At 31.2% G+C, this 15,321-nt stretch overlaps 1 protein-coding gene and 1 long non-coding RNA gene across 3 annotated transcripts; both read right to left on the bottom strand.

Moving 5' to 3' along the window:
* Window positions 1-487: 487 nt before the first annotated feature.
* LOC111920042 (probable calcium-binding protein CML46) lies at window positions 488-1,284 on the bottom strand. Its single transcript, XM_023915611.3, has one exon. The coding sequence runs from the start codon at window positions 1,167-1,169 to the stop codon at window positions 591-593; it is 579 nt and encodes a 192-aa protein (XP_023771379.1). The 5' UTR covers window positions 1,170-1,284; the 3' UTR covers window positions 488-590.
* A 6,986-nt stretch (window positions 1,285-8,270) lies between these two features.
* Window positions 8,271-13,080, bottom strand: LOC111920039 (uncharacterized). Of its 2 annotated transcripts, XR_006188827.2 has the most exons (7): window positions 12,884-13,080; window positions 12,533-12,605; window positions 12,302-12,345; window positions 12,007-12,059; window positions 10,102-10,172; window positions 8,732-8,837; window positions 8,271-8,634 (listed from the first exon to the last, which is right to left on the bottom strand). It is a non-coding gene; the product is annotated as an uncharacterized LOC111920039 (long non-coding RNA). The 2 variants fall into 2 exon arrangements; XR_002859708.3 differs by lacking the exon at window positions 10,102-10,172 and having other exon boundaries at window positions 12,884-13,079.
* Between the last annotated feature and the right edge of the window lie 2,241 nt (window positions 13,081-15,321).

Here is a 15,321-nt window from a genome sequence, read left to right as displayed (position 1 = left end):
TGGGTGGTGTTTCTCGACAATCAAGTGTGTACAAGAGGAAAAATAGGAGAACGAGTGTTGTTGCCCATTTTTGATCTCGCCGGAACCAGTAACCACTCTGGTGCTTTCTTTGACATCGAGATCGAGACTCTTTAAATATTTAAATAATTATGTTTTATCTGTTCTTATTTTTTTAATAATAAAAAATTTCATAAATGGTCCTTATAATAGTGAAATAACGGAAATGTTTTTTAGTTAACGGACAAAATTTAACGGCGTTAGCGATAAAGACTTTTTGTTAAAAGTTTTGAAGCCGCAACAACCATCTGTAATGTTTTTAAACTGTAATGTTTTTTAAACTTTAGAGTTTAACATTTATGAATTTTCGTCTAAAAATAATATTTGAAAGCTCTAAAAATACAAAACTTGGTCTGAAAACTCATTTTGGAAATGATTTTGGACCCTGATCTACATTTGAAAAAAAAAAAAAAAAAAACTCAGAACGATATACCAATACAATTTAATGTTTTTTTTTCATAAGAATGATAAACCATTCTTGAAAAATATGAATAATAAACAAATGGTAATAAGTTAATAACAGATACACCAATCTAACAGCAGGTGTTTTCCATAAACTTCACAAACTCGTTAAAATCTATCCTACCATCGGCGTTCTCGTCAAACGCTCCGATCATCTTCCTACAGTCTTCCATGTCCGCTCCTTCCATCACTCCCAAAGCAGAAAGAACCCTCTGCAACTCCCTCGCATCAATAAACCCATCTTTGTTCTCATCAAAAATATCAAAAGCTTCTTTCACTTCATCCAATCTCGGTTGCTCCTCTTCAAAAATATTCAACAAATCTGTAGAATTCAACGACTCCGGCAGCTTTTCGCCTCCGGAAAGGCAAAAAAACCCTAAATTCGCCATCAGTAGCTCCAACTCATCTCTTCTGACGCTTTCATCACCAGAGATTCTCTTGTTGGTGAAGGAAAGGTGTGATCTTGACAAATTGGGATCATGGTTTTCCTTTTCGACTTGAATGTTAGACATGTAGGGTTCCGGGGAAAACCCTAGTTGATGGTGGACAACAAACTTGCATCTTGAGAAAAACTTCAAGATTCTGGTGCCCCTGTTGAGAAACGATTGCAAGAAGAAATATTGGACCAATTCAGGTATCACGAAACTCATGGCTAAGAATCTTGTTAAGGTACAAACGAACTAAAGAATCTGATTTCCCAGTTATTAGCAGATGGTGTTAGCTAATTAGCAATAGAGGTTTATGATTTGAATACATGAAGTATGGAGTTGTGGGTTTATATAAACATCTGTAATTCCGTATGAAAAGGTTGTGTTTGAACGGCCGGTCACCTTCAAAAGTCATGGCAAGAAAGTCCTGGAAAAAGCCAGAAGGTGGTGGGAAGAATGGGTCGGCCCTATTTCCAGAGCCAAAGTATCCAAGCTCAGAGAACCTCTGTTATTGTGACTTCACCTTGTGCATTGAAAGTTGTACGTTGTTTTGGAAATATTAATTGTATATCTGGAGAAAGTTGTAGTCAAATAATTTGAAGCTGCATGGAAAGTGTCTCTCTGTTTCCTGAAATATGGGGTTGGCAATTGTCGTGGTTTTCTTTTTTAGTTTTTTAATTTATTTTGGTAAAGGAAGACGGTACGTACGACAAGATTGTTCGAAGAAAATGACTACTGGTAGTGCCATACTGCCATTGCTTCGAAGTTTCCTTTTACTTTAGTTTTCTTCTTGGTGAAGTGTTCAAAGAAATATATAAACGAGTGTTATTCGGTCTTTCTATGTGTACCAAACTTAGAAGTATAAATTGTTAATATTTTTATGTAAGGTTAAAAGTTTGTTTATATAATGTTCTTTTATGTCGTTCTTAGTTTGGCTTAATAGAATAGTTTTAGACGAAATACATATAATTATGTTTTATTTGAAGAACAAAATATATAACATTCTACATATAAATGTTTAATTAATTGAAATGCTGCAAGATAATGTATATGTCTTTAGTTTTATATTATTAAACATAAAAATAAAAATAACAAACCTTGACTAGGACTTGATATTATTTTGATAAGTTGAGAAATTAACTAAGCAATCGTGTAACGTTTAACAACCAGTTCTCCCCCATTAGTACCCAAGTACCACCGTATACCAATAACATAAATTTAGTCCCTCGTAACTTACGAATTGTAAGTACTTGAGGATGGTTTCAGCAACACTCAATTGAACTTTCATATGGATATGCCTAGTATTTATTTGCATGTGGGCATTGACCGGGTAAAATGAGTAGCTATGCAGGGTCCAGTTTATTATTATTATTATATAGGAAGAGGTTATATCGAGATCATAAAATGGTTGAGAATGCGAGAATGATCGCGGACCAATCATTAGATAAGGGGGGAAAATTACATTTTCATTTAATATAGATAAAAAGTAAAGAAAATTGTAAATTTAGTTCAAATACACTAATTACTTTATGGAAAATAGCAAAAAAAAAAAAACAAAAATTGCAATTATAGCCAGTAAAATCGCAGATGGAATAAAGTCATCTGCGATTTTGAAAGTTCATCTGCAAATGTACAAGTGGCTAAACTACAGGCGTTCTTTAGCCACTTTTACATTCACATGTGTTTTTTTCTATATAAATAGCATGTTTTTCAAACTAAAAACGCAGATGGACATACTCGTTTTCCATCTGCGATTTTGAGTTTTGTTTACTACAAAATAACCTTGTTATATATAAATTTTTGCAAATAAGTATCAGTTTAGTTGTTATTTCTTTGTAAAATTTCTTTAAAACCTCTCTAAAAAACTGATCGAATATTTGGTTTATCTTGTTACTGGTGGGAGATGAGAAGTTATTGAAACAAATCTCGAATACATATGTCCATAGGGAGGTATTTCTGAATTCGATTTGATATTTTCTGAGTATATTAGTTATTGAGAATTTGTATCTTTGGTGAGAAGCAAAACCGGTTTGTTAGACAATTATAAAATTAGTCTTTGTTTCCATCATCCTGAATTGAATCATTATATAGTCATGGTTGAAGACATGGATATTAGAATGTTGATAAATATAATCAAATGTAGTGGAGGAAAGGCTGTTAAAGTGTTTGTGGTGGCTGATGAAGGTGATGCGGTTACGGAGGGTGGTCAGAGTGGAAATGAGCCGGTTGCTAATTTATGCAGCGATAAAGGGAGCAACAATCCAATAGTGACTTTCATTACTCCTAGTGTAACTCAATTTCATAGTGTTGCTGAAAATGTTAATGTAAGGTATTCACTATGTGGATCTTGAGAATTACAAGCATGTTGGTGATGATGATGTTGATACATATCTTAATGACGTGGGTGGACGTTGTATTGATGTTCTCGAACAAGAAGTTAAAGTTATGAATAGGCGCGTAGTAGATAAAAGTAAAAAGAAAAAAGTTCTGATTCAAAAAGATGAAAATGTCCATGTTTAAGGGGATTATGTTGATGTTGCTGATGTAGCTTTAGATATAACCAACTTAGAAAGCAATTCTGATGGAGATGAGTTGGGTGATGAAGTTAAAACTAAGTTTCCTGATAACCTTTTTTACAGTATGTCCGCTGTACCAGCATGTCCAGTTGATATTAATGAAGATATCCCAGCATAGATGGTAGACATCAATCTTCAAAAGATTGAATGTCTTAGTATATTTAAGAACAAAGAGCTTCTAAAACGGGCTATTGAGAAAAAATGACTTCGAGAAAGTTTTCAGACGAGGACAAGTTGATCCACCAAATCAAGATATGAGGTTCTGTGTGTTGCAAAAAATTGTTCTTGGTTACTAAGAGCAAAAGGAATTAAAAATTCTAGCGGACTTTTCCAAGTGAATAAATATGTTGATGTACACACATGTTCTTCAAAATTTTTGCAACCTAATCATCGACAATCAAACAAATATGTTTTGGGTGAATATTTTGCTGATGTTTTGGCTGATGATTATAGTAGAGTATATTGGGGACAAGATATTATTAATGATATGAATGCTCAATAACTTCCGGAGATGAGAAGTTATTGAAACAAATCTCGAATACATATGTCCATACCATCAGGCTTGGCAAGTGAAGCAATATGCACTATTGGTCAAACTTCCGGCTTATTTCCACAATTTGGTCAAACATAATCTGGTATATGTTCAAACAAATGGTGATGATCGGTTTGAGTTCTTGTACGTCACAATTGGTTGTTCGGTTAGTATTATTATATTTTATTATTATTATTATTTTTATTTTGGTGTATTTGAATATATATACAATGTATTGTAGGTATGCACTTTTGTAAATTTTTGTAACCCAACGCTTGTAGTAGATGGAGCCCACATAAAGGGCGAGTTCAAAGGTATCATGTTACTTGCAGTTACTAAGGACGGACAAAACCAAATATTACCGGTTGCATATGGTATATGCAAAAATGAGTGTACAGATTCTTGGACATTGTTTTTTTTAAAAAAAAAAAAAAAAAAAAAAAAAAAAAAAAAAAAAAAAAAAAAACTATGTGATTGGATAGGCAATATGGAGGAGCTTACAATTATATCTGATAAGTCTCCATCTATAGCGACATCCGTTGCCAACATTTTTCCTCATGCTCATCACGAAATATGTGGTGTCCGTTTGTATTTCAACGTAGTAGCTAGATACGGGAAGAGTAAGACAATTAAATGAATTTTTTGGGAGGCTTGTAGGGCGTATACAATTGATGGTTTTGATGCTGCCATGGACCTTATGAAAAAAACAAAAGAACCTGTATGATAATACTTAAAAGGTATAAATCCTTAAACTTGGTCTGGGGCACATTTTAGATCGAGGGAACCGATACAATCTTATGTCATCCAACAGTGCGGAGTCTATAAATGCATTATCTAGACACGCACGTAAGGCGCCGATACTTATGTTGATCGATTTTTCTCGTTCAACAATGCAACAATGGTGGTTTCAAAGACGTAATTTTGCATGTATTAAGTCTTAATATTAATGTTTTTGTTAAATGTTATTGATCTGAACTGTGTAATTTTTTCTATTTTTTAAGCGGAAGCAACAACACTCACCCCTTGGGCTGATGATATTGTAAAAGAAAACAAAAAAATCTTTTAGTAATTAGGATGTTCGCATGATCTCAAGTAAGAAATGTGAGGTCAAAAAGGGGGCACAAAACGTGATTGTTGATTTCCAACAAATGACATGTACATGTAGGCATTGGCAACTTGATGACATACTTGTGGTCATGCCATAAGAGCGTTAACAGTCAATAATTACCAAGACTGCTCGCATTTGCATTAAATGCTTACTATACCGAAACACTGAGGAAAACTTATGAGGAATCAATAAACCCTTAGTGTTAAGGAGGGTGTAGAGTTACTGTTTCTAACACGATGTTGGTTTGTAGTTGGGTGTTGTTTTTGGCAATTATTGTTTACAAATTGTAAGCTTTTTAATTTTTTGATAAGTTTGAAGTTGTAACATCACTAACTTGGTGTATTTGTTGTTATGTTTAAAGTTTTGAAGTTGTAACATTAAAAAAATGGTGGAGTCGTTGCTATGTTTTAACTGTTGAAGTACTACATTATGTATGAAATAATTATTATTTAACGCTTGATAATCAAATCCAACATTCAATTATATATATATATATATATATATATATATATATATATATATATATATATATATATATATATATATAGAGAGAGAGAGAGAGAGAGAGAGAGCTAGGTTCAAATGTTTTTAGCAAGTATTGTGTGCCTAAATGCACCAATGAAAATTCAAGAAATAATTAAATCACTAATAAATAATAAAAGGGTATAAGAGTAATCTACACTATAATTAATTATGGTAAAAGAAAACAAAATCAATCAATATCCCACTAATTTAGGTTATCAGTTTCATATAACACCACCACCGATTCCCCCTACTTCTCTAAAAATCATTGTTCTAAACACAAATCCAAACCCCATGATTTCCAGTCAAGCATCCACACGCAAACATGATCTGAAACACGCTTCTATTCATGAAATACAAGCCTTGAACTCGTCACTGTGCTTCGGTGATAACAGAAACACCACGAGCTCATCAACCTCCGAGGCGACAGGCAGCGGATGTCGGTTTCTTACTGCGGAGAGGAAACAGGAGAAGCAAGAAAACCGGAACAGCATCGGCAGAGCCTCAAGAGGCCGTCGATGGCCTTGCCGGTCGAAACACGAGTGTGAAGGGGGTGGCAGTTCACGTCTTCAACAACAGCTTCGCAACACCGGCGGTGGAGGCAAAAGGCTGGCAGTAGTGGAGGAAGTAAGAGGGGTGAAGATGGCGGCTAGGTAAACTCCGAATGGATGGTGGCGGCTAGAGAGAAGACGAGTTAGGGTTAGGGTATGGGAGCTCAGCGCCGACAAGAGATCCAGAAACAAAGAAGAAATACTCTCCGGATCGGTACCATACTTTTGATACAGGGGAATTCAAGATGAAGTCCGGAAATTACACAACCATTGACAACCAGAATGTTTCTGGATCTGTTCCTGTAAAACTTCTTCTCCTCTTCTTCAATTGCGTTTTCATCACTTCGATACTAGATCTGAACCCTAATTTATTCGTTGGTAGTTGGATTATATTGTAAGCATTAAGTAATTTGGTTGTTGGTTGTTGCAGATTCAACTCTCCAAACCTTTCCCCCATCTGGAACACAAGGCAAGATCTCAGGCGCTTCTGGACCTCCCTGCGATGCCGATGGTGTGTGTTTAAATTCTTGAAGCATCTTATTAGTTTTCAACTATCTACTGCAATTTAGTAACTTCAGTTAATGGATCTCATTTAGTTCAACTACATAGTTAAATCCATATAAACTTCATCAGTTTTAAGGCTTATATAACTAGCATTTTAAGTTTCTTCTGGATTTGAATGCATCATGACTTAGTTAACCTATCTAAAACCTCAGCCAATTGGAAAACAAGGCTCATGTTATTTTAATCCTCCAAGCAAACTACCAACTAATGAACAGCTATCAGTTAGACTTATTAGAGATGTAATTTTTGTTATATTTTCTCTTCAGATACATTCTCAAAGCCAGTATCTGGTTCATCAGAAGCACAACAAAGTAGTGGTTGGTTCAAGGTATTCACAGTTGCTGCTTACCAGCCTTACTTTGATGTTGACACATTCGATGTTTTAGAAAGAATCAAAGATTCCCTCTTGCCCTTTGGAGGAAGCTTCAATGAAAAAGCCACTAGCAACCCAGACTTATAAGCTTAAAACGGGAGGGAAGATCATCGGGTTCAAGTCCCGTGCTCCTATCTACCCTGGCTTTGGAATTCTTCTTCAAATTAAATCCGGTAATTACCATTCTCTATTATATTGTTTACAATAGAATATGTTACAAATTCTTTAAGAATATTCAAAACAATTCTGCAAGAATAGTTTATTATGTAAGAATATTTATTGATGTATTCTATTATAATGTATTGAATTGTTTAATTTTTGAAAATTGATTATCTTTTCTTTTTGGATTTAGGTTTTGAAGAGGCTAACATTGATGTGGAAAAGGAAGAAAACATATAGAACGAGCGTATATTATACCAGAATGTGTTATGCTACAATGTATAAAGTGTTGCTTAAAAATAATATTCTTTCAGAATAGATTAGTGTTTTTGTTAGATTTTGATGTTTTTTTTTTAAATTTTTTCTTTCAGAATGTTGTTATTATTCAATGAATCACAATCATACAATGTAATTATTGTTATATTATTAGTTCAAGAATTGATTTGTGTATTCTTTCAGAATGTATTTACTAGTTTATGGTTGACATTCTGCCATTCTGACAGAATAAAATCGAAAAATATATTTACTAGTTTATGGTTCGCATTCTATCATTCTGACAGAATAAAATCGGATTTTTAAATTTGAATTAATTTAAAATATTCAAATTTTTAAAAAATAAAGGAATTAATCATCCCTAAAAATCCGAAAATTTCCTTTTTTTAATATAGGTTAATTGACTAAAAAGCCCTTATGTTGAAATTTGTGTGATTATACGGTACATGCTATCATATTTTATTATCATAGACCCTCAGATCATGACCTTTGATTATATTTCATCCGATGGTCCAGATTTGTGCATTCTGGCACACAATAGTTAGTAAAAACAAAATAAGCTAACCCTATATATATATATATATATATATATATATATATATATATATATATATATATATATATATATATATATATATATAATCCAACTACATAGGACCATCAAACGACCCCCAATAAATTTTTGTCATCCTTTGACTAAACTCTAAAGCTGCAGTTTTTAGATCAATAAGTTCACGTATTGGTTGGCCTGAAACTATTTGTTCCATAAACATACAAATGAAAACACCGCAATCTCCCAGCTCACTACTTTATTAGGGAACATATGTTTCAAAAATGAATTCCATATCCAATGGAATCCTTGGGATGTTCCTGTGTGCCTAGTAGTTTATCTTGTCTAAATAATCCACCAGACTCGAATTTTTGGTAAGTACTCCTACCAAGACTATCATAAATATGGACTTCCATTGAATCCAATCGTAGTTCCCCAAATAACCATTGATTAGGAAATGAATGAATCGGCATTAGGACCTACAAAAAGTTTAAAATAATTTTTTTTTTACATAACACGATACAAAAACAAAACGACAATAATGAAATTAATTTTTAACATTAAATAGCAGTTTACCGTATCCACATTCCACCAAAGAACCATGAAGTCAGGGTATGTAGCAATACCAGACATAAACGCCCTCCAATCGAAACCATCCTCCAAGTAATGGCAATACCGATCACTACCAAAGTGATAAATTCGCATCATATTAAAAGCTTTTGATTAGCTAATAATAAATAATATAAGAGTTTTTTTTCGAATACTACACATCGAATTCGGTTGAAATTAAGTTAACGTTTTTTTTTTTTTTCATAAATGATTACGACTAAAAGATTAAAATTAAGTTATAAATAAATCATTACTACTTGTAAAACTAATAAACAAATAAAGGTGTAATCGTAAATGAATAATTCAATTGTATTTATAAATATAGTCGTAATCATAAATAAAAACACACAAGGTGGAGATAAAAAACACAAGGTAAAAAGAAGATAATGTGGTAATGATTAAGTTGAATAGAAGTAAATATGTGTAATGTGTTACCAATATAAGTATTGTACTTTTACTTCTATGATGATTAACTCGAAGAAGGTTTAAAACATAAAATTTAATGATTAATATTACTGAAGTGAAATGTAAACTAAGGTTATATTAATGTTATTCTGAGATTATTAACTCTGATATTAGCATTAACAATAACACAAGATTACTTCAAAAACTAAGGGTAGCAGAATGTAAATCACTAATGACTAATTCTAGTTATTGGACTTATATTGTGTTTAAATCAAGGTTTAGGTGTAATGACCTATTAATATTATTAATATTAACCTAGGTAACAATATGTATAAAGTTAGACATGAATGTGGTTATGACTAATACATCTATCTAGGGAATAAAGCGTAAATAATTAACAACGTAGTAATCTTTTGTGAATTAAGTTTGACAATCTCTAATTATTGCTAGATAAATAAAAATATCAATCCATCCAACTAATTGACATACCTACACCTTATTAGCTTGTTAATTTCATTAACTAACACCAATGCATCAAAATTCCTCTTATTTTGTTCAGAGTGAGATAACAGAAACAAAAAAAAAATATGTGAACGAATTATAGTTCATAAACCAACACCACATTATTTCATACGTAATTTATGACCATGTGATGTTACTATACTTTAACATTCATGTCGCGCAAAATCTAAAAATAAAACTTATGCTCTACTGATTACTAGTTGAGGGAAATCAAAAGAAAAAGTAAATGATATTTATTTATATAATCATGTTGTTTCTTTGCCACCAATAGCCCCAATCGGTGCCTATATCGGTCGGGTGATTGATCTTAAATATGAGAAAAAAACAACAAGGTATACATTGAAATAATAACCTTAGTTGGTTTGAGAGGGAAAAGATAATGACATATAAATAACCGTTTGAGTGTAAACCTGTTTTCACGATGGATGATTGTTGCGTTATTGGAAGCCCTCTTGCCGCCGTGCTTCACCACCAACAGCACCTACAGGCAACCAACAATATTTGAGGAGGATGGAAACGACGATGAAGTATTAGGGAGAAAGAGAGAAATGGGAAAGCGATGAAGGATATGCAAGAGGTTGTGATGGTAATAGTGTTGCGACAGTGGTTTTCAGAGGTGCGAAATTGAAAGAGAGAAAGGGGACGACTGTGATCGTTCTGAAGATCGATGGGGAATGGCGGAGAAGACGTCCAAGGCATGTGAAGGAGGTGAAAGAAGGCTTATAGGGTTTTTTTTATTTAATCCATTAATTGTTATTTTACCTTCTATATATAAGATGCTTATATTAAGGAATAATCCTTACACTAATAAAAGAATAGTCATTTTGCCATATATCACTATATTAGACATCTTAATCTTAATTAATATGATGCCACTTGTCAATCTATTAGTTCTTCATTTTAAATTTATTAAACCTCCTAATTAATGTGATGATATTTGTCAATGTATTTATTTTCCATTTTAAATTTTAAATTTTATATCATGGTTTTCATTAATTCACAAAAAAAATGTCTAATATATATTAAAAATTCATTATATATATTTATTTGAATCAACGATTATAATTTCACAAAACTAATATAAATATATCGTAATTAATAATTTATTTAAAATAATTAATTATTAATTTTGAAGTTTTACTATAAAATTTCAATTAATTTTATAACCGTGGTTTCCACGGGTTATAAACTAGTAATATATTATAATGCCCTTGTTGCCCTATCATGTGTCATGAACTTTCATTTTTAGCCCATTATTATATATATATATATATATATATATATATATATATATATATATATATATATATATATATATATATATATATATATATATATATACTAGGTTATAACCCGTGTGCTACACGGTTGACAAAGTAAATAATATATAAACTTTAAAAATTGTAATTAATAATCATAGAACTAAAGATAGTTATTTTTATACAAAGTTTGATGTGATGTCAAAATAAATTAGATAGGACAACTTGTATTGCAAAATAATTAAAAATCAGCCCTTCCCCTTTGAATGTTCCGGGACTACAAAAAGTGTGTTGTGAAAATTTACATGATCATGTCGTGGGGTTGTTGCTCTAATGTGACTTTGCAAATGCTGCTGCTAATTGAGATAACTTAAGTAGGCCAAGTTAATTAGAGATGTTTTAGTGATAAATGTGCATGATAGACACAAGTTGCAACCTCTTGTGGCTTGCAAAAAAACAAATGACATACATAAATCTCATAACTTCCCAAATAGTATATATATATATATATATATATATATATATATATATATTTAAAAATTACCCTAATCTTGAATTATTATCACATCCCTTTGCTTGGATCTAATTGTTTTAGAAGAAATCTAACAAAGGTTAGCAACATGAATTAAATTTTTGAAAGATTCCTGGATGATCGGTCTTACATGAAGCTTTGTCTCTTTTTGAATAAGGCAATATAGGCAATTGCAAGGGAATAATAAAATACTTCACTTGTGCTGACAATATGAGTAATACACTTTATGTTTTTTACCCATAACAGTGGCCTACTTATATATTTTGCATCCATAATAGTAACATATCTAACTTCACTGCACTAATGATAAATATTATTTTTATTACTTTCATAACAGATGGATGATGTCAATATGTTAACAGTTAACTTACTTTTGAACAAATTTGGATCCCATTACAGATGGATGATGCCAATATGTTAACAGTTAACTTGTTTAGAATAAATCCACAAAAAGCACCATTGTCTAAAAAAACCTTAATTAATATTTATAGTAGCCATAATAAAGAAATGAAAGTAAAGCTTACATTCCAAAGGATATCAAATTGAGATCGCAAATTAGGTAAACAATCCAAAAAACCTGAAATTAATAATCAAATCAATATAAAAATGAGTAAAAATACAGAAAAATAAACTCCAAGATATAAAATGGGGGAATTGTAAGATGCATCAGTACCGCCAAACATCCACATGCGACTATCATTATAAGCACAAAAAAATATCTACGTACTATCGCTTTTATGCTACAATTAGGACTCAGAAAAACCATAATTGTATAGCAACATAAAGTTTATATTTCTAACTTCTTCTTGGAAGTTGTACCTGTGTTGAAATCGACCACCAGATGGGGGAAGAATTTGTTTTTTCTGTAGAGATCCCAACATAACAAATGTTTTAGTGTAGATTTTAGCAATGACCTAAAAAATTTATTAAAAATTATGCTCGTTGAAGAGTTAGGGTTAAGATGTATACTGGAATCTGAGGAAGTTTGGCTATTAAGAAAACCTTGAGATCGATTTTCTTGAGTTTGTTGATGGCTCAAAATTACTTTACCTTAAAGGGTTGCACCGTCGATTGTCGGTTGACTTGTCTAATGCTTCTCCATCTTCTCTAATCTAAGGATGCTCTGCATAAGTTCAAAACATAAATGATGTTAGTATTATAATAAGGTTGTGAAGATGAAAAACTGCAAAAAAGAAATTTGAATCCCTAAACAACTGAAAAGGGGGAAATCGAATCTGTAAAGAGAATGAATATTATTAAAGAGATTACTTCTCCATCAATTTCATATGTTTTTCCCTTCACCTTGTCCACCACCCGAAATCAGTGTTTGATAGAAGGAACCGAGATAGGAGAAAAGTAATCTAAAACACAAAAATGTGTAAAAATTAGAGAAGTTCAAACCTGTATGGTCTCCGCTCGGGTTTGAATCACCTAGATTTCAAAGGATCTTTGTGTATAGAGTATCGAGAAGAGAAAGAGGCACAAATGAAATGCCAAATTATAAATGATTTATGGATCGAGATAGGGGGATTCAGAGAAAATAACGGATTAATTATTGATGTGTACCCCAAATAATTGATGTGTATCCCAAATAATCAGGGACTAATTGAAATTTAAAATTTGAATTAGATGACATTAAATGATATGAATAATATGGATGAAATATGCGATATCTTGTGAGCGGGAAAAATATTAAAGGGGGTGTAGAATATTGCCACGTGGCATTAAAAAAATCTAGAAAATTGTCATGTGGTTGTTTAGGGAGGTTTATATATATATATATATATATATATATATATATATATATATATATATATATATATATATATATATATATATATATATATATATATATATATATATATATATATATATATATATATATATATGTTCATGATACTTGATGTATTCTACATATTGAACATACCAAATAAACACGGCGGGCTTGTGGAATAAAATATCTTCAAAGACAGCGAGAAAAAATGTACCCTTATATATATATATATATATATATATATATATATATATATATATATATATATATATATATATGGGATAGGGAATATACATTACAACACCACCTAAGCTTAGGTACTAAACCTCTAAAATATGTCGTTTTATCATGCTAAATATACCCGGTTTGGTTTCACTTTGTAAATATATCATCCTCCATAACATTTCTTTCTTTCATTATCGTTTTACCATCTTTGTTTTCTTTTTCAATTATCGTTTATTACTTCACCCAAGTAAACATTATTAAACCCTAAACCTAAACCCTAAACCCAAAATTTAAACCCTAAACCCTAAACCTAAAATCTAAACCCTAAACCCCAAAACCCTAAACCCTAACCCTAAACCCTAAACCTAAACCTAAACCAAAACCCTAAACCCTAAACCCTAAACCCTAAACTTAAACCCTAAACACTAAACCCTAAACATTACTGTGTCGATCTTGAATTTACATCTTGAAATATTAATCGTGAATCTATTAACCGTAATCTTTATATAGTAAAACAATTTATTTTCAAGAGGTTTAGTACCTAAGCTTAGGTAGGGCTGTAATGTATATTCCTTTTTCCCACATATATATATATATATATATATATATATATATATATATATATATATATATATATATATATATATAAGGATACATTTTTTCTCGCTGCCTTTGATGATATTTAATTCCACAAGCCCGCCGTCTTTATTTGGTATGTTCAATATGTAGAATACATCAAGTATCATGCATAACATGATATGCAAGATAAATAATCCAACGGTCGAGTCATATGACATCTTATTCATGTCATCATTTTAACCTTTGAAGTATGGTATTATTGATTTCTCACTAGTTTACCCGTTACTATCGTTTGTTGAATAGTTTGACATATGGCATGGAATGAGTCCATATATTTGGAGTCTTCTATTTTGATTCGGTTTTAAAATCTTTTTTACATACATACTTATACATACTTTGGTTGAAATCAATAAGTTTTTTTGGATCTATCTTTGTAGACCTTGAATCTTGAAATATATATAGTTTTTCCAATGCCTTTTATATCAAAAAACTTCCTTAACCAAGACATGTAACACTTTGGCATATTGTTTTCAGTAAACAGTATGCCATCAACATAAAGACCTTAAAGATAAATATGTTCTTATTAACTTTTTTGTAAACATATGGCTCATCGTTATTTTTGGTAAAACCAAAATCTTTGATTCTTTTATGAAAGCACAAACTCCAAATATGAAATACTTGTCCTAATTCAAAAATAGATTCCTAAGCTTACATACTTTATTAAGATACATAAAATCAATACTCAATCAGTGGCTTAGATTTAAAGGTTAACATCTAAATGAGTCTTCTATAAATGTAATTAAAATTAAGAAGTTAAATGTGTTCAATCCTTTTACGATTCTACCGTAAAGATTTTTTTTTAAATCCATCCCTAATTTTTTTTACAACTTGTTAATTTCTTTTGGTATATATTTTACCGATTCACATTGTTTGGAAATTTTTTGTTCACGTTACATCTTAAGTTAGTGTCTTAGTGAGAAAGAGGCTCGAACTTGAGACCTCTCGGGTGTAATTACATTTATTTATATTTTTCTAATTAATGCACTCTATAGATGTCAATACAAAACATATGAAAAAATAGCACTAATTATATACATGTTGACGTATAATTTACACAATGTTTACTTGTCGATATATGTACTTTAATTACATAATTTGTAATTAAAGAAATGTATTAATTTCCATGTTACATTGCAATAATCATATACATCATAATGACTTATCAATAGAAACGATGTAGAACACAAGAAAACAATATGCT

Source organism: Lactuca sativa, chromosome 2 (assembly GCF_002870075.4).
Source record: "Lactuca sativa cultivar Salinas chromosome 2, Lsat_Salinas_v11, whole genome shotgun sequence".
Taxonomy (NCBI): Eukaryota; Viridiplantae; Streptophyta; class Magnoliopsida; order Asterales; family Asteraceae; genus Lactuca; species Lactuca sativa.
Note: the sequence above shows the minus strand (reverse complement) of the source record. Positions and strands in the feature narration are given on the sequence as shown.

What these genes read in the sequence shown, in the direction of transcription:
- LOC111920042 (XM_023915611.3), bottom strand. Translation starts at nt 1,169, where the DNA reads ATGAGTTTCGTGATACCTGAATTGGTCCAATATTTCTTCTTGCAATCG.